The sequence below is a fragment of the Mastigoproctus giganteus genome, chromosome 10 (assembly GCF_048544385.1).
Source record: "Mastigoproctus giganteus isolate SK-2022 chromosome 10, ASM4854438v1, whole genome shotgun sequence".
NCBI classification, from domain to species: Eukaryota; Metazoa; Arthropoda; class Arachnida; order Uropygi; family Thelyphonidae; genus Mastigoproctus; species Mastigoproctus giganteus.
The window spans coordinates 101,246,094-101,265,699 of record NC_143584.1 but is presented as its reverse complement, the minus strand read 5'-3'; the positions used below and the strand labels follow the sequence as shown (position 1 = coordinate 101,265,699).

General features: G+C 36.8%; 1 protein-coding gene across 1 annotated transcript in view; it reads right to left on the bottom strand.

The window, feature by feature from the left end:
* The window catches only part of CenB1A (Centaurin beta 1A), an 806,494-nt gene that overhangs the window by 726,076 nt on the left and 60,812 nt on the right, over positions 1-19,606 (bottom strand). Inside the window, exon 4 of the mRNA XM_090384002.1 lies at positions 4,217-4,277. Coding sequence (XP_090240128.1) covers positions 4,217-4,277 — 61 coding nt within the window. The remainder of the gene's footprint in view (positions 1-4,216; positions 4,278-19,606) is intronic.

Genomic DNA, 19,606 nt, shown 5'->3' with positions numbered 1-19,606 from the left:
GAACCTGTATTCTAAGAAAACTTCTTCCACTACTTCTATCGCATTTTTCAACTCTTCTTCATTTTCTGCTAGTGCCACTCTATCATCTGCAAAATGTATGAATTGTACCTGTACTGCTCCTATGTTTATTCCTTTGCTTTTATGTTTCACTTTCTCTAGAGCATCGTCCATGTACAAGTTAAATAGTAATGGTGATAATGCACACGCCTGCCTAACTCCTGTTCTTATCTTGGCTATTACTTCATTATTTTGAAATTCAATTTTTGTTGTTTGATTTGCATATAATTTTTTGATGGCTCGTCGATCTCTCCAATCAAACTGGGCCTTTTTCATGACTTTCAAACTGATCTTCACTTAAAACTGTTCTGTTTATTTCTGTGTTTTATTATGTTCAATAGTATTTTGGATGTGAGGCTAAGCAGACTGATGGTTCAGTAGTTTTTACACTGCTGCATTTCCTCTTTTCGGCAATGTCACTGTCTGGGTTTGAAAAAATTCATCCACATCTTTTCCTTCTTCATAGACTGCTTTTACGATATTGAACATTTCTTTGCTCTATCTTCAAGTCTCTTTCACTAATTTCCATTCAATCTGGTCTTTTTTTGTTTCAAGTATTGCATCTGTTTCTTTCTTAAACTCTTCTTCCACTTTGTGTTCCTGTAATAGTTTCACATTCCACCTTTTATTCTTTGCATTTTCTTTTGCCTTAGCTTGCATTTTGCAATTCTGGGAGCAGATATAGTTTTCCATATCTGCTCCCAGATAACTGAAACAAGCTTTTAGTTAGTTTCTGTATCTTTTCTTCACTAAAACATAATCAATCCGATATCGTTGTAGGTCTCCTGGGGCCTTCCAAGTGTAGCATCTTCTTTTCGGTACTTAAAAAAAGTGTGTTCCCAATGATTAATCCTTGTCATTTACAAAACTCTAATAGTCTTTCTCCCCTTTTTATTTTAAGTCCAAATGGTGCTGCTTCTTCACATGCCCCTCCTTGTCCTACCACTGCATTGAAATCACCCATCATGATTAGGTTTTCTTTATCTTTTACTATCCCTATTAGTTCATCAAGTTGTTCATACACAGTTTCTATTTCATCATCACAGTTGCTTGTTGGCATATAGACTTGTATTACATTTAAATCCAACTGGGTTTGCTGCCATTGTTGCCATCAGCACTCTATCACTAAGATGATAGGTGTTTGTTACTTCCCCCCCCCCCCATTCTTTTGTCAGCAGAAGTCCAACACCATTTCTTCTGCTCTGTCCTCTACTGTATATAAATCTGTAGCCACTACTCCTTATGTCACTAAACTTCACTGACTCCCATTATTCCAATGTCCTTTTTTTTGCTTGTTCTTTAAGTTCTTCCAATTTTCCTATTTTCATCAATGTTCTTATATTCCAAGTTCCAATTCTTATGGAATTTTTCTTTCTCATGTTTCTTCTCAGTGTTACTAATGTTGCCCACCATTTTGAGTCCGGAGATCCTTCACACCCCTGTACCATTTAAGGGATGCTGGTTACTCGGGCCCTGGTAATTTTTCTCTCCATGGTAGTTTCTCTTGGGAAAGTTAGTGCAGTAGGTTCCAGTTGCTTTCTGTACTGCAGTTTTACAACCATTTCTGTCATTATGACTGTGCTTGTAAATATGGTGGTCACTACCAACAGATCTATCCAATCAACACTAGTGTAACCTATTAGCAAGACTGTTGCCCCTTGCTAACACTCGCCATATCTGGCTACCCTCACTTAGTTTAGCTTGCAGATTAATGCAGTTGCCTGGGGTATGGTGCAAGGAGCCATAAGTGAGAGCTGAGTGCCTTGGGAGGACCAGGTTCCTGAATTGCTCTAGTAGTATCATTTTAAAAAAATCAGTCCTAAAACCTTTCAGACACAATTTGGATATAATTCAATGTATACTGAATCAGAATTATTCTTCTTACACAAGATTTACATTATTCATAAGAGAAGTCAAGTCCAACAGGATCTAGAAACATTTTTGTTATAATAAAAAATTTCATTAAAACGGTATTCATCGTAACAAAGTTTTACTGTACATACTATTTAATGATACATTACTGGAACCATATAATTTACACTGGTTGCACATGATTATATTAAAAGTTTAGTAAAGCAAAAATAAGCATGCACACACACATTCCTATGTAAATCTGGAGTTCTAACTATAAGTTATTTATAACTTATAAAAGTTATTTATAACTGATAGTTAGGAATACAATGGCCTTTGATGGAATAAAGAAAAATAAAAGAAACAATATGAAATTCCAGTTTTAGAGTAGATGCATTAATGCTATAGGATCGCATATGGCACCAAGTACTCGGTGCTTGATCTTCAACGAGAGCAGAAAGTTTCTCCACAAATGAACTGAACACAGTCAAATCTATGAATTTTGACATATGGACCATTCACAAAGTGTGAATGTCCATATGTCAAAATTTGTAATAATAATATATGTTGCTCATTGCTATAGATTTATTTTATTTTATTATTATTACTATTCTTTGCATTTTGTTCCAATTTGACAGAATTATTTGTAATTTTATTATTCTAATGTCAGTAATTTTATTTTTTTTTATTGAAAATTTATTGCTGGATCATTTGCAGATCACAGAAAGATATCATAATATGAAATTGCACTAAATACTCAGAACTCTTCAACTTCCTTTCTTTTAAACTTTCGAGATCAATTGCTGAAAGACTAAATATAAGAGCTGACTCTACAAATTAGCTGGTGATTATTTAAAATGTTTTTGTTGACAGTCAAATTAAGTGATATTGAAATTACATAATAATCTTTTTGGTTTCTTGGGTAAATTTCTACGAATTCCAAAGGACGAGTTAAGAAAACACACTTTCCAATGCTAAAATCATTGAGGGCAACGAATTATGGTACAGTCAGTCCTCGTATAACACTTGTTTACACTACACGAATTCGATCATACACGATTTGTAAATAGGGGAATGATATCTTATATAACATGAACCAAATTCGCTTATGCATGATTCGCCTTTGTGTTTACAAGAAATGGCAGTCGAACGCAGAATCACCCCAACTGAACACAACACGATAAGAATGAAGAGAAGATTCTGAAAATGTATTTATGTTTTTTATATCAGTGAAGGGGAAACATTTCATCATAATAACGTAAAAACGCACACAATTCCAGCTATCGGTATAATCGCAAATGCAATTAGATCGAGTTTACTACCAGTTTATAACAGATTCCACCAGCAGAAACGCAAATGGAAATTGTTTTTATTGTTTTACGGTAGTAACCCCTAGAAATGTGCTTTAGTAAAATGTGATGTGTTAATAGTGTATCTCTGCCTTTACGGTGTTGTTTATTCAGTTGCTACATGCACGCAGCTTTGTTTATGTGTATCAAGCGTGCCTCCTCGTATTGTAATTGTGCTTTATTCCCTAAAAATGAGTAAAATACTTAAAAGGTGTGAAAAGGAAGCATTCTGGTGAAGACACTGCAGATTCAGAGAGAAAAAGAAAAGCAATATCGATAAACAGAGGCGGACTGGATCAAAAATTCTAACCCGGGAAAATTTATAGTGGCCTCATACTATGGTTTATGGGCAAAATCACACCGGCCTCCGGCCCACCGGGGTTTTCCCGGTAAGGCTTATGGCCAGTCCACCTCTGTCCATAGAGAAAGAATATGAAATTGTGAAACACTTTGAGCGAAATGAAAGACCATGTGATATTGCACGTGCTACAGGCCTAAATGAGGCAACGCCGAGAATTACAAAGAATGCAGAGAAAATAAAAACAACTTTCATAGCAGGAACAACTCAAAGTGTAATTAAAATCCATTTGATTAAGACACAAAGAATTGGAAGAGATGGAACGGCTGCCATCTGTTTGGATAGAAAATCAAACAAAAAACAAGTTTGCTTACGATAGAAGCAAAAGCAGTAGCAATATTTTATTGCGTAATAAAATACGTAAGTATTTTATTACGATTATTTATTGTGTTTAGTAATGTTTTGGTTACAAATGTGTGTTCAATCTTGGGTGGTCGGCACCTAACCCTATTTTTCCCATAGGGCCTGTTGTTTATATTGCACGATTTTGCATTGCACGAGGGTTTCTAGGAACACAGTCCTATACGAGGACTGACTGTACTTTCAAATTATTTTTTTATGGTACTTTCAAATGCCATCTATAAACAGAAACTATACATACCATCATGATTGTGTCTCCTGTGAAATAGTTCATCAAGTCCCAAATGGCAACAATGAAATAACTAAAAGAATTTAATTGCACAATATTTAAAAAGAACATAAAACAAACAACACCATATAAAAATAGATATATGAATTGTATTTGGCAATTTGAAAAGCAAAAATATTTTCATAAAACTAATTACAAAAAAGTATAATTAAAAACTTAAATTCAAAAAAAATTATTTTAGCATAATCAGGTCATCTGTTTTGCAGTACATATAATAATTCAGTAGACTTTCAAAATAACACCACCTTCGTGGATTCAAGATGCCGTTACTTAGATTTTTCCGTTATATTTAATGCAAAAATAATGTGGCTAAAAAAGAAACAGAGAGATTAAGAATGCAATTTTATTAACTGCACATAAAAAACAAACATGTTGACAATCCAATGTTATGTTTTCTATCAAGTCTGTCGCTAAGCTTTAATGTTGTTCTTCTCTTTTCTGTATGAGTTTTATTAACATTAGGAGCCATAGAGAAAGGTTTTTAGTTTGAAATAAATGTAAAACAACATATAATCCATAATATCAGTACAGAATTAACTTTCAAAATGGCGAACTTAAATAAATATAGTAATCATGTGACTTGCCGTTTTCTTTTTCGGGAACCGATCTCAATGTGCCATTATTTCGAGTCTATTGTACATTGGAAATAGATCGAAATCCTTTGGAAAATAAGAGATTGCATTCCAGTTTATAAGTAATTAGGTCAACAACCACTGTATTATTCTGTTTTCTTTTCACAAGTGTGGTTTTTTAAGCAAAGGAAATACATAATGCAAGAAATTATATAAAAATGTACAGATAAATATATATAAATAAAAGGTTCGTGGCTTAGTAGTCAGGAGCAGGAACGCAATAACACATGCTCTTTGAGTACACCAGAGTTAAAGCCACTGACTGCTAAATATGGTTGCTCTGCTAACCTGCACAAGACCAGTGTGGCAGATTATGGTCCATTTCTCTCAACGTGACTTGTTGAGGAGGCCTCCATTCTGAAGTGGATTGAAAATGGAGATTTATTTATTATTTATATAGAAATAAATAAATATATATCTTTTAATTAAAGTGCATTTGCTTTTTAAGTAAATTAAAGTAAATTCAATTCTATTGTCAGAACTCAAGTTACTGTCTGCACTAGTAACAGCCTTGAACATTCTAACCCAGGGCACCATCCCATCTGCATCTAGTGCAGATGGGATGAGAAATTATGCTCCCTTACAACCCAAGCAAAAACTTTACACTTGTCATTCATATACTTTAATTCAACTATTTATTTCAACACTCGAACTATTAGTTCACCAGGGACAGGAGCATCTATTTCTGTCCTAAGGTCTCATCCTTTTAGCAAAACTGCAATGATGTGTGACCACATCAAGCAACATTTAGAACAAATGAGTATGAACAGATATATATATATATATATATATATATATATATCAGTAAAAGAAAAGAACAAAGCTTTATAGAACACTGAATATAAAAGTCTGTGGGGGGAGCAATAATCAATAACTTTTTGTAAAATTCAAAAATAATCTTTTTTCCTGAATCAAAATTAATTAATCACAATATAAATAAACTTTTTTTATGGAAAATGTGTTCTAGTGGTCAAAGAACACATCTTTAAATTGTATTGCTGAATTTGAATTTCATCATCAACATGAACTTGGTCCAGCTAGGTCTTTTAAGACCTGTTCCGTTGTAGCTCTTGGAGGTGGTCTTGATCTCGCCATCGTTGTCTTGGTCAACCAACATCTCTCTTACCTGTAGGTTTGTAGTTAAAGGCTAATTTTGGGATCCGGTTTGGGTTCATTCTTTCTATGTGGCTGATCCATTTTTCCTGATACAGTTTTATGTCATTTACTATATTATTTAATTTTAATTTCTCGCGGATATCTAAATTTCTTTGGTGGTCTATTCTTGTAAAGCCTAATAATGGTCTTAAAACTCTCATTTGTGCTGCTTCTAGTTTGTGTGCATCTTTCTTATATATGACCCAAGTCTCAAAGCTGTAGAAGAGGGCTGGTTTTGAAGTGATGTTGTGCGGTCGTAATTTTGTTTCAGTTGTCTAATTGTTTTCCAAAGTGTCGTTTAATCGTTCCATTTATTTTATTATATTTTTGTAGTTAACATTAGCATTAGTAGAGGCATATGACGCAAGAAAGCAACCTTATGCAGCATCAGCCAAAAAAAAACACTTCCACTTCACCCCTCTGTTCGTTCGAAATACCTGTCGAGCTGAGCCTTAAATTTATTTAGGCTATCAACTTCCACGACAAGGGATGGAAGCATGTTCCACCAACCAACTACCCGCTGGCTAAAGGCAAATTTCCATACGTCTATCCTACATCTGTCTTTCCTCAATTTGAATTTATGCCCTCTCAGGTGATTATTCTGAGCAAGAGGAACAATCCCATCAGCATTGAGCATGCTCAAACCATTCAGGGCTTTATACACCTCTACCAGATCACCTCGCTGGTGCCTAGTCTCCAGACTGTAATTTGCAAAACTTAAGCCTTTCTTCGCAAGAGCACCCCTTTGTTCCATTCACTAATCTTGTTGCCCTTCTCTGTACTCGTTCCAGCAGCTCTACATTCTTCTTGAAATGAGGCCTCCAGACCTGTATACAGTACTCTAGGTGTGGCCTGACCATTGCCTTATACAAGGGAGTAATCACCTCCTTATCCCTTCTAGAAAAATTCCTGTATATCATTGACAATACACCATGAGCTACTCTTGTAGCCCGTATGCAGTGCTCAGAGAACTTCATATCTGCCTGCACAATTACCCCCAGGACCTTCTCATTCTCTACCACTGCCAGTGTAGTACCACAGAGTTGATACGTTGCTCTGGGGTTGCTGTTTCCCATACGTAGTACTTTACATTTGTCAATGTTAAACTTCGTTTGCCACCTCTCAGCCCATCTGCTCAACCTTTCCAGATCCTGTTGCAACAGCATAGTGTCAGTAGTGTCCTTGACAACCCTGCCAACCTTTGTATCGTCTGCATACTTGGACATTAAGCTTGATATACCATTATCAATATCATTTATAAATAAAGAAAACAATAATGGACCCAACAGTGAACCCTGAGGGACTCCACTAATAACATTAGTCCACGATGAGCAGTGTCCATTGATTACCACTCTCTGCCTTCTCCCCCTCAACCACCCCTTTATCCACAGCAGCAATTTGCCTCCAATGTCACACTGCTCCAATTTGTGCAGCAGTCTTCCATGTGCAATAGTATCAAAAGCCTTTCTAAGATCCAAGTATATAATATCAAAGTTAGTCCCTGCATCCAGTTCTCTTGTGATTGCATCAAGTATCCAATCAAATTGGTCAGGCAAGACTTCCCCTTAAAAAAACCATGCTGTGTCCGAGCTATAACTGAAGTCTTGTCTAGATGATCCTGTAGTGCTTCTTTAACCAGTGCCTCCATTAATTTTCCTGGTGTTAAACTCAGAAGTTAAACTCACAGGTCTATAATTACTTGTGTCAGCCTTTGATCCACCTTTGTGAATTGGGGTCACATTTGCACAGCTCCAGTCTGTGGGTACCTCCCCAAGGAAGCTCTCATAATTATGGCTAAGGGTTTGCTTACTTCCTTTGCTGCCTCCTTTAATACAACTGGATAGATCCCATCCAGCCCAGGTGCCTTTCTTGTGTTTATCTTCAACAATTTCTCTTCCACTTTACTCCCAGTTATTTCAAGATTCTGTAGCTTACTGCTAGAGTTGAATACACCTCTGGCATTCCCCTCGCTGAATAACTCCTCATGTGTGAATGTCGATGCAAAATATTCATTTAGTTTGTTAGCTACCTGAGCAGGATCATCAACAGCTGACCCATCGATATCAAGTGGACCAATCTGATTCATCCCCTTCCTTCTAGAGTTTACATAAGTAAAGAACTCTTTGCTGTTTTTCTTTGCATCCCTTGCCAAAGATTTCTCGTAATCTGCCTTGGCCTGCCTAACCTACTTTGTAACTTGGTTACAGATCAACTTGTATCTATCATAGGCTTCTGTGTCACGTATTAATTTGTATGTATCCCATGCATTTTTCTTCTCTGCCATATGTCTCATTAGTTCATCTGACATCCATTTAGGCCTAAACCTTTAACAATATTTCTTAGTTGGTATGTAAAGCCTAGTAGCTTCCAAGATAAGTTCTTTGAACGCTTCCCATTTTGAATTTGCTGTTGGTAACATCATCAGATGGTCCCACTGTATAGAATTTAAATACTGTCTCAGACCATCATAGTCGCCTTTACGAAAGCAATAACCCTTCCCTTTATCCCTAATGGTAGTTACCTCTTTGAGTAAATCCCACTTCAGCACACTGTGATCACTGCCACCTAGTGGTTCCTTTATCTGCAGATTCGTAATGCATGAAGAATCACTACTGATAATCAAATCAAGAGTATTACTCCCTCTAGTTGCCTCCCGAACATGCTGATGTAGAAAACAATCATCTAATAAATCCACAAAAGCCTTGCTAGTGTGAGTGACCAGCCCACAAATTCCAGTCAATATTTGGGAAATTAAAATCCCCCATTATAAGACTCACTGATTTACTGGCCCACTCTATTTCCCTGTACAGTTTCTTATTATACTCATCAGAGTCATTAGGCCTATAACACACTCCTACTCTCAATTTTAATCTCCCAATGCTTATGTCACACCAAACTGACTCGACACTGCACTATCCAGCGATGTCAACTGGCTTCACTTCCTTGGATTTTATGTGTTTCTTATCTAATAGCATAACCCCTTCTCCTCCCTTCCTATCCTGTCTATCCTTCCTGTAGATGTTGTACTCCCCAAATTCCAGTTCTGCATTCCTTATATCTGTGTGACACCATGTCTCTGATATCCCAACAATACTTCAAATTCATCAAATTTATTTACCAAACTCCTAGCATTGGTGTACACCCAAGTATACTTGCACCTGTTTCTATTCTTAGCTACCCTAACACAACCCATGTGTTTACTTGTACCGCAATGACGCCCAGCAGTCTCTGAAATATCCTGCATCTTGTTTTTCAGGCTTCTGCTCATTCGAATAGAAGCAGTGCAAGAACCACTTTCACCTCTGCCAGTGGCTACTGTTAATCTATTAGTCTTTGTATCCCCCCAAGCTAGCAGTTTTCCGACACACCTAACACTGCCTCGATAGCATCAGCAAATATTCTTGCACCCTTTCTATTTAAGTGTATCCCATCCCTGTAGAAGCAGTCTCTCCTGTTAACAAGTACAGTCCAGTTTAGTGTGGATGTCTTTCCCTTCATTTGATATTAGATTTCCCAAATAGGTGGTCAGATATTTGTTCTATTATTTTATCATCATTAACAATTTTGACTTTTTGAGGTAGAGATTTTCATCTCGTACTTTTTACCTATTTTTTTTTAAGTTCATTTGCTGCTATCTGTAGTTCATCTTTGGATTTTGCAATTATAACTTGATCATCAGCATATAATATAGTTTGGATTTTATTCCTGTTGTTCAACTGTATTCTGTTGTTAATTGTTTGTTTCCATTCTTTAAGAATTTTATTGATGTAGATATTAAATAAATTTGGTGATAGTCCACATCCTTGTTTGACTCCTTTAGTGGTGTTAATTCGGTCTGTAGTTGACCATTAGAATATTTTATACAGACTTTTGAGTTTTTATTTAGGCTTTTGATCGCTTTCCAGAGTTGGGTTGGGATATTTTCTTCAAGTAGAATCTGCCAAAGTTTTTCACGGTTTACATTGTCATATGCTTTTTCATAATCAATAAACAGCAGAAATGTTGGTAGATTCAATTATCTTCTTTTCTCCAAAATTTGTTGTACTGAGAAAATGGCATCTATTGTGCTTCTCCCTTTTCTGAACCCACATTGTTCTTCTTCTAAGAATTGTTCACTGTATTTATTAAGTTTATTCTTTAGTATATTAGAGTATAGCTTTGCAGCAGTTGACAGCAGTGTTATCCCTCCGTAGTTGTTAAGGTTATTTCTGGAGTCTTTTTTGTGTAAATTGATTACTATTCCGGTTTCCCAATCTTTGGGTATCTGTTGCTTTATGCCATGTGATGTTAAATAATTTTAGTAGTGCATTTTTTATTTAAAAATGCACTACAAAAATTATTATTTAAATAGTTCTACATTCAAATATGCCCCCATATTTAAATAGTTCTACATTCAAACTGTCCATGGCTGGGTTTTTTCAGTTTTTTTGATTTTTGTAATATTAACTCTATTTCTTCCATTGTTATATTTTCTTCATCTTTGGTTACCACAGATTCATCTTCCAATTCCCTAGTGCCTAGGTTATACCATAGTTTGGAATAGTGTTGCTTTCATTCTGCTTGGGAGATGGAGTTGGTTTTTATTTGATCATTTGTGTCTAGTTGTAATTTCTTAAAAATTTTAAAACCTCTTCTCTGTGGGCCTGTGATATCACATTCTAAAGATTTAACAAATTTATCCCAGTCATCTCGTCTGATTCTTCTGGTTAGTTTTCTGACTTCTGCTCTAAGCTTTTTATATTTTGTGTGTAGATGTAGGTCTTTAGTTTCTAGAAACAGTTTATAAGTCTTTTTTTTCTCATTGATTGTTTGTTTCAATTCTTCATTCCAAGTTTTTATTTTTTATAGGTTTATATTCAAGACTTTCTTCGACAGTTACCAGAATTAATTTTTTCATGTTTGACCAGATTTCCTCAACATTATCACTTTCATCTGATTTGAGTTTATCTTTCAATCGATTTTCATACAGGAATTTAGTGCTTTCATCTTCCAACAAATGTATTTTTAATTTCTTAGTAGTTTTTGTTGGTATTTTCTTCTTTTTATTAAGATAATTTCTTTTTATTTTGAAAGTTCTTTCTACTAGGTAGTGATCACTGTCAAGATCACTGTCATATTCAGAGGCAGTGATCACTACTAGGTAGTGATCACTGCCTCTGAATACTCTAGTGTCTCTAATTTTGTCATTTAAATTTTCATTAATGATAATATAATCTATTATATACTTTGTGTTTCTTGCTTCCCATGTGAATTTATGGATATTCTTGTGTCTGAAAAACGTATTTGTAACTTTAAGTTTATTAAAAATGCAGTAGTCTATCAGCATCTTCCATTATTGTTGACCACGGGTTCGCCTTCTAATCCTATACATTTGTCTACTGATTGAGCACCAATCCTTGCATTAAAATCTCCTGCTAGTATGAGATACTTGTTTTTGTTAGTTTGATCTATGATCTGTTGTAATTCGTCATAAAATTCTGCGGTTTCATCAATGTTGCCTTCTCCTGGTGCGTAGATGCCAGATTGTTACTGAATAAGATAGACTTTTAAGTCTTAATTTCAATATTCTGGGTGATATCCAAGAGTAGTCTAATATTTTGTTCTTCCATTCTTTCTTTATTATAACAGCAACTCCCGACGATGCCCACATTTCACCTGGTACACCGGAGTATATCATTATGGAGTTACCTATTTCTTTGGACCCTTTGCAATCTCCCGAACATGCTGATGTTCGGGTTAGAGGGAGTAATACCCTTGATTTGATTATCAGTAGTGATTCTTCATGCATTAAGAATCTGCAGATAAAGGAACCACTAGGTGGCAGTGATCACAGTGTGCTGAAGTGGGATTTACTCAAAGAGAAAACTAACATCAGGGGTAAAAGGAAGGGTTATTGCTTTCGTAAAGGCGACTGGAATGGTCTGAGACAGTATTTAAATTCTATACAGTAGGACCAACTGATGATGTTACCAACAGCAAATTCAAAATGGAAAGCATTCAAAGAACTTATCTTGGAAACTACCAGGCTTTACATACCAACTAAGAAATATTGTTCAAGGTTTAGGCCTAAATGGATGTCAGATGAACTAATGAGACATATGGCAGAGAAGAAAAATGCATAGGATACATACAAATTAACACGTGACACAGAAACCTATGATAGATATAAGTTGATCTGTAACCAAGTTACAAAGGAGGTTAGGCAGGTGAAGGCAGATTACGAGAAATCTTTGGCAAAGGATGCAAAGAAAAACAGCAAAGAGTTCTTTACTTATGTAAACTCTAGAAGGAAGGGGATGAATCAGATTGGTCCACTTGATATCGATGGTTCAACTGTTGATGATCCTGCTCAGGTAGCTAACAAACTAAATGAATATTTTGCATCGACATTCACACATGAGGCGTTATTCAGCGAGGGGAATGCCAGAGGTGTATTCAACTCTGGCAGTAAGCTAAATAATCTAGTAATAACTGAGAGTAATGTGGAAGAGAAATTGTTGAAGATAAACACAAGAAAGGCACCTGGGGTGGTATGAGATCTATCCAGTTATATTAAAGGAGGCAGCATAGGAAGTAAGCAAATCCTTAGCCATAATTATGAGAGCTTCCTTGAACTCAGGGGAGGTTATGCTGTTATTGTTATTTGGAGCATTAGCAACTAAGGCCATATTGCTCCGGGAATATGCGGTGGTCATTCCCTGACCTTTCCGCATCCTCCGTATTTGGTGGTGACGGGCTCGAACCCCGGTCTAATCAAGAAGCGTGTGCTACGCACTGCTGCTCCTTCCCACCTGGCTACGGTTTGATTTGGTAGTTGTTGGCGCATCGGCTTCTGTGGCCATATTGCACCTCCCAAGGTTTTTGCAGTACTTTGATCCAGCCCGAGGCGGGAATCGAACCCGCGACCTTTGGGTTGCCGGGCAGGTACTTTACCCACTCGGCTAGCCCGGTCGGCAACCTGGCTACGGAGGCGCCCTCAGAGGAGGTACCCATAGACTGGAGTTGTGCAAATATGACCCCAATTCACAAAGGAGGATCAAAGGCTGAAACAAGTAATTATAGACTTGTGAGTTTAATTTCTGTTTCAGGAAAATTAATGGAGGCACTGGTTAAAGAAGCACTGCAGGATCATCTAGACACGACTTTAGTTATAGCTCGGAAACAGCATGGTTTTGTTAAGGGGAAGTCTTGCCTGACCAATTTGATTGGATACTATGATGCAATCACAAAAGAACTGGATGCAGGAAATAACTTTGATATTACATATTTGGATCTTAGAAAGGCTTTTGATACTGTTGCACATGGAAGACTACTGCACAAATTGGAGCAGTGTGGCACTGGAGGCAAATTGCTGTTATGGATAAAGGGATGGTTTAGGGGGAGAAGACAGAGAGTGGTAATCAATGGACACAGCTCATTGTGGACTAATGTTAATTAGTGGAGTCTCTCAGGGTTCAGTGTTGAGTCCATTATTGTTTTCTGTATTTATAAATGATAATGATCATGGTATATCAAGCTTAATGTCCAAGTTTGCAGATGATACAAAGGTTGGCAGGGTTGTAAAGGCCACTACTGATGCTATGCTGCAGCAACAGGATCTGGAAAGGTTGAGCATATGGGCTGAGAGGTGGCAAATGAAGTTTAACATTCACAAATGTAAAGAACTACATATGGGAAACAGCAACCCCAGAGCAACGTATCAACTCTGTGATACTACACTGACAGGGTAGAGAATGAAAACAACCTGGGGGTAATTGTTGCTCTGTTGCTTTGATGTACAAAATGGATGTCAGATGAACTAATAAGGCATATGGCAGAGAAGAAAAATGCATGGGATACTTACAAATTAACACATAACACAGAAGCCTATGATAGATACAAGTTGATATGCAACCAAGTTACAAAGGAGGTTAGGCAGGCGAAGGCAGATTACGAGAAATCTTTGGCAAGGGATGCAAAGAAAAACAGCAAAGAGTTCTTTACTTATGTAAACTCTAGAAGGAAGGGGATGAATCAGATTGGTCCAATTGATATTGATGGGTCAACTGTTGATGATCCTGCTCAGGTAGCTAACAAACTAAATGAATATTTTGCATCGACATTCACACATGAGGAGTTATTCAGCGAGGGGAATGCCAGAGGTGTATTCATCTCTAGCAGTAAGCTACAGAATCTTGAAATAACTGGGAGTAAAGTGGAGAAGAAATTGTTGAAGAAAAACACAAGAAAGGCACCCGGGGTGGATGGGATCTATCCAGTTATATTAAAGGAGGCAGCAAAGGAAGTAAGCAAACCCTTAGCCATAATTATGAGAGCTTCCTTGGACTAAGGGGAGGTACCCATAGACTGGAAATGTGCAAATGAGACCCCAATTCACAAAGGAGGATCAAAGGCTGACACAAGTAATTATAGACCTGTGAGCTTAACTTCTGTTCCAGGAAAATTAATGGAGGCACTGGTTAAAGAAGCACTGCAGGATCATTTAGACAAGACTTCAGTTACAGCTCGGACACAACATGGTTTTGTTAAGGGGAAGTCTTGCCTGACCAATTTGATTGGATACCATGATGCAGTCACAAAAGAACTGGATGCAGGGAATAGCTTTGATATTATATACTTGGATCTTAGAAAGGCTTTTGATACTGTTGCACATGGAAGACTGCTACACAAATTGGAGCAGTGTGACATTGGAGGCAAATTGCTGCCATGGATAAAGGGGTGGTTGAGGGGGGAGAAGACAGAGAGTGGTAATCAATGGACACTGCTCATCGTGGACTAATGTTATTAGTGGAGTCCCTCAGGGCTCAGTGTTGGGCCATTATTGTTTTCTGTATTTATAAATGATATTGATGATGGTATATCAAGCTTAATGTCCAAGTATGCAGACGATACAAAGGTTGGCAGGGTTGTCAAGGACACTACTGACACTATGCTGCTGCAACAGGATCTGGAAAGGTTGAGCAGATGGGCTGAGAGGTGGCAAATGAAGTTTAACATTGACAAATGTAAAGTACTACACATGGGAAACAGCAACCCCAGAGCAACGTATCAACTCTGTGGTACTACACTGGCAGTGGTAGAGAATGAAAGGGACTTGGGGGTGGTTGTGCGGGCAAATATGAAGTTCTCTGAGCAGTGCAGACGGGCTGCAAGAGTAGCTCATGGAGTATTGTAAATGATATACAGGAATTTTTCCAGCAGGGATAAGGAGGTGATTATTCCCTTGTATAAGGCAATGGTCAGGCCACACCTTAAGTACTGTATATAGGTCTGGAGGCCTCATTTCAAGAAAGATGTAGAGATGCTGGAACGAGTACAGAGAAGGGCAACAAGATTAGTGAATGTAACAATGGATTGCTCTTATGAAGAAAGGCTTAAGTTTTGCAAATTACAGAGTCTGGAGACTAGGCACCGGCTAGGTGATCTGATAGAGGTGTATAAAGCCTTGAATGGTTTGAGCATGCTCAATGCTGATGGGATTCTTCCTCTTGCTCAGAATAATCACCTGAGAGGGCATAAATTCAAATTGAGGAAAGACGTAGGTTAGATGTGCAGAAATTTGCCTTTAGCCAGCGGGTGGTTTTTTGGTGAAACAGACTTCCATCCATTGTTGTGGAAGTTGATAGCCTAAATAAATTTAAGGCTCAGCTGGACAGGTATTTTGAACGAACGGAGGGGTGAAGTGGAAGTGGGTTTTTTTTTTTTTTTTGTCTGATGCTCATAAGCTTGCTTTCTTACATCATACGCCTCTACTAATGCTAATGCTTTGTTCTTCTTTTTTGTTTCGGTTGACTGCTATGTCAATATTTCTATTTTCTAGTTCCATGGTCAATTCATCTAATTTGTGATTTATTCCTCTAACGTTCCATGTTGCTACTTTAAGTTCCTTAATCGTAGTCTATTGCCTAGGTCGTTACCCTCGAGATCCGTCCAGTTTTTTTTCCCTTGTGCTTATTTGAAATATTTAGAATGTCCCCCGGATAGGTTACCAGCCTTAAGCGGATTAAGTCTAGTGGTGGGACTGCCACCTTATAGCCTCTAGACAGGCTTCAGGTACAGCATTTCCTCTGTATATGATGAGACAGTTATACCGCTGTCACTCGATCGCCAGAGCCTCATCAGTGGAAACGGGTCAGCTTGCCCTGAGAAGGTGAGGTTATGGAATGCACATCATCAGCCCTTGCACACACCCCTTGAATTTGGATTTTTTAAATTTTATTATTAATATTAAATTTTAATTAATATTAGTATTAGAATTAAAATGAAAGTAAGCTTATTCTGCATCTGCCAAACAATTAATAAATAAACAAAAATCTCTCTCATATTATTCCCATTGTCAAAAAGAAACAAAGAAATGGTTAACCAATTCTTTGCATTTTGCCAAACTCTCTGCCTTGGTAACCCTTGCAGACAACTCATTCTAACATTCCACAAGCTATCCATAAGTAAATGTTTAGGCTAATTTTCTTGTTGTTATTGGTTTAGAGATTTATTAGGTGCATCAGCAATTATGGCCATAGTGCACCAAGCTACTGGCGCCTCCGTAGCCAGGTGGGCAGGAGCAGCAGTGCGTAGCACACGCTTCTTGATTAGACCGGGGTTCGAGCCCGTGACCACCAAATACGGAGGATGCGGAAAGGTCAGGGAATGACCACCGCATATCCCCGGAGCAATATGGCCTTAGTTGCTAATGCTCCTAAAATCCAAATAACAACAAACCAAGCTACTTTTCTCTTTTCTATGATTTTATAATTGTGCACTCTGAATTGTGCCTTCATCACTATGCATTCATTATAATTGTGCATTCATCACTGAATTCCACCCTAATTCATTTTATCAATGCCCCTAAAGGCCTTATTGACTTCAATCAAATCCCATGCTATTCCCAACGTGTCTGGTTATCACTCTCATTAGCCCACATCTTCTAAGCCATTCCTAATAGGGCTAATGCTAGCACTTTTCACCAAGCTGGTCATCTAGAAGTTCTATATATTTCTTTAGCCAGACCTCGAAACAATATTCCAGGTCATGCCACTATCTTGTAGAAAGGGATAATGACCTTTCTATCTACTTGCAAAGTTGGAAAAAACCATACGAGAACACAATATACTCATCCTAGATCCTTTAATTTCCTCCCCCCCAATCTATAAACTACTCCTGGGTTTCTGTTCCCCCACTAAAACCTCACCTTTTATGTTATCAGAAAACTCTGACAGCCACCCATCATCAATATCACTTCACTCTGAAGAATACACATTTATGACCACTCTCTGTCTTCTGTTCTTCAAGCAACCTATGGATCTTTCCTGCCATCCCAATCTGCTTTAATTTAATGCAATATCTTCTCACAGGAAAGGTCTCACTAAAATACAAATCTCTAACAATGAAATTTATACCTCATTGTAATACTTTATCAGCTTAGTGAGACAAATATTTTGTGAAGCCTCCCCTTCACAAAACATAACAAGGTCCATTTAGATATCATTCTTGTCAAGATGCTCCTATACTGCATCTTAAACCATAGATGCCACAATATTACCAATATTATCAATATTATAAATCAAACTCATTATAACTGCCTACTACTTCTTTGGCTCCTTCCCTATATAATAAACAGATGGACATAATCACATGTCGCCTCTTTTGGTATAAATGGATGTACATCATCCTTCCCTCCCAGGATTTTATGCTCTCTACACTTTTGTACCTTTTCAGATAGACATAATGTGACTTAAATTTCAACTTGGCATCACTATTTCTTCTTAACACTAGTTAATAGTAAAGTAGTTTCAATAAAAAAATGCAGTTTCAAATGCAGTGGAGACAGCTGCAAAATTCCTGTTCAACGTGGCTACCAATGCAGCTGGATTGTCTATCTTGCAAAGAGCTTATTAAATTTACCTTCTGTGCATTCATAAATGAGTAGAATTCCTTTTGCCCATTTTTAACTCTCTTTACTAACAAATTTCCTATTCTCAGCTTTTGTAAGACTTATCCCATTACTGGTGGTTTCATTACATAATTGCTTACAATTATTGTATGAAGTGTCACATAATATAATAGCCTGTAACTCTCCTATGGTTTTTTTTTTTTTTTTTTTACTCAATTCAATCCTTTAGCTCTTTTGTCATCCATTTTGGCAATACTTTTCAATTGGAAAAAATGCTTTGTGGCCTCCAAGATAAATCCCTAAACGTCCCTGAATGCATTAGTATCAAATTTCACGTAGCAATAACTCCAGTTAACAGAGCTCAAGAAATATCTTAGTTCACTACAGATCTTCCTTGCTGCAATTAAAGTCTTGATGCTTCGCTCTGACCATGAAAATTTACTGATATTAACCATTTTATAACGTAACCCCCCCATCAGTTCTGGAAATGTTATATTTTCGATAATGATCGTCTCCTTGGCTTCTAATGTTTGCCTCCCCCATGTTTCTTGTGATGTGTTCAAAATAAACAGCAGTCATAATTGATCCAATAAGCAACTCTCATTTTGTATATTGCATATCCACAATTTCCAGTCATGCACTTGCTCTTAGTTGCCCACTTTTTTTTTTTTTTTTTATTAAATAGAATCTATAAATAGAACTTTTTTTAAATTAAAAAAAATAATTAAATTAATTAAATTAATTTCATTTAATTTTTTGAATAGAACCTATAGAACTTAGTACTCAGCATGGGTTGAAGGCTGAAAAGACATTCAACCCATGCTGAAAATAACATCATCTTGACATTATATTTCAGTTTTTGCAGACTGTAATTTCTGGGAAATTCGTGTAAGGGAAGATTGTTCCACAAAACAATAGCAGAAAAGGATAACAGAAGAAAAGGAAATGCTGGTTCTATGAGTTTGAAATTGGGCAATAAAAGGATGTTGACTGACTGGTTGTGGCATGTGTTCAGATTTGATGGGAAGAGAGTGAGGAAATAAAAAAAAATAAAATAAATAAATGAATAAATTCAGAATAGTGCCAATGGAGACATCTATAGAAAAGGCATGCAGCAGATACAGAATTCTATGAGACAGACAGTAGAGAGACTTCATATGAGATGGGTCATCAATTAACCAAACTGCCCTCTTATGAATAGACTCTGGAAGCTTGAGAGAGGTTCTGGGGGGAACCATCCAAGATATGGAAACAATATTCCATGATAGGGTACCTTTGATATTTTTTTTTTTTTTTTTTTAAATAGAATCTATAAATAGAACTTTTTTTAAATTAAAAAAAAAATAATTAAATTAATTAAATTAATTTCATTTAATTTTTTGAATAGAACCTATAGAACTTAGTACTCAGCATGGGTTGAAGGCTGAAAAGACATTCAACCCATGCTGAAAATAACATCATCTTGACATTATATTTCAGTTTTTGCAGACTGTAATTTCTGGGAAATTCGTGTAAGGAAAGATTGTTCCACAAAACAATAGCAGAAAAGGATAACAGAAGAAAAGGAAATGCTGGTTCTATGAGTTTGAAATTGGGCAATAAAAGGATGTTGACTGACTGGTTGTGGCATGTGTTCAGATTTGATGGGAAGAGAGTGAGGAAATA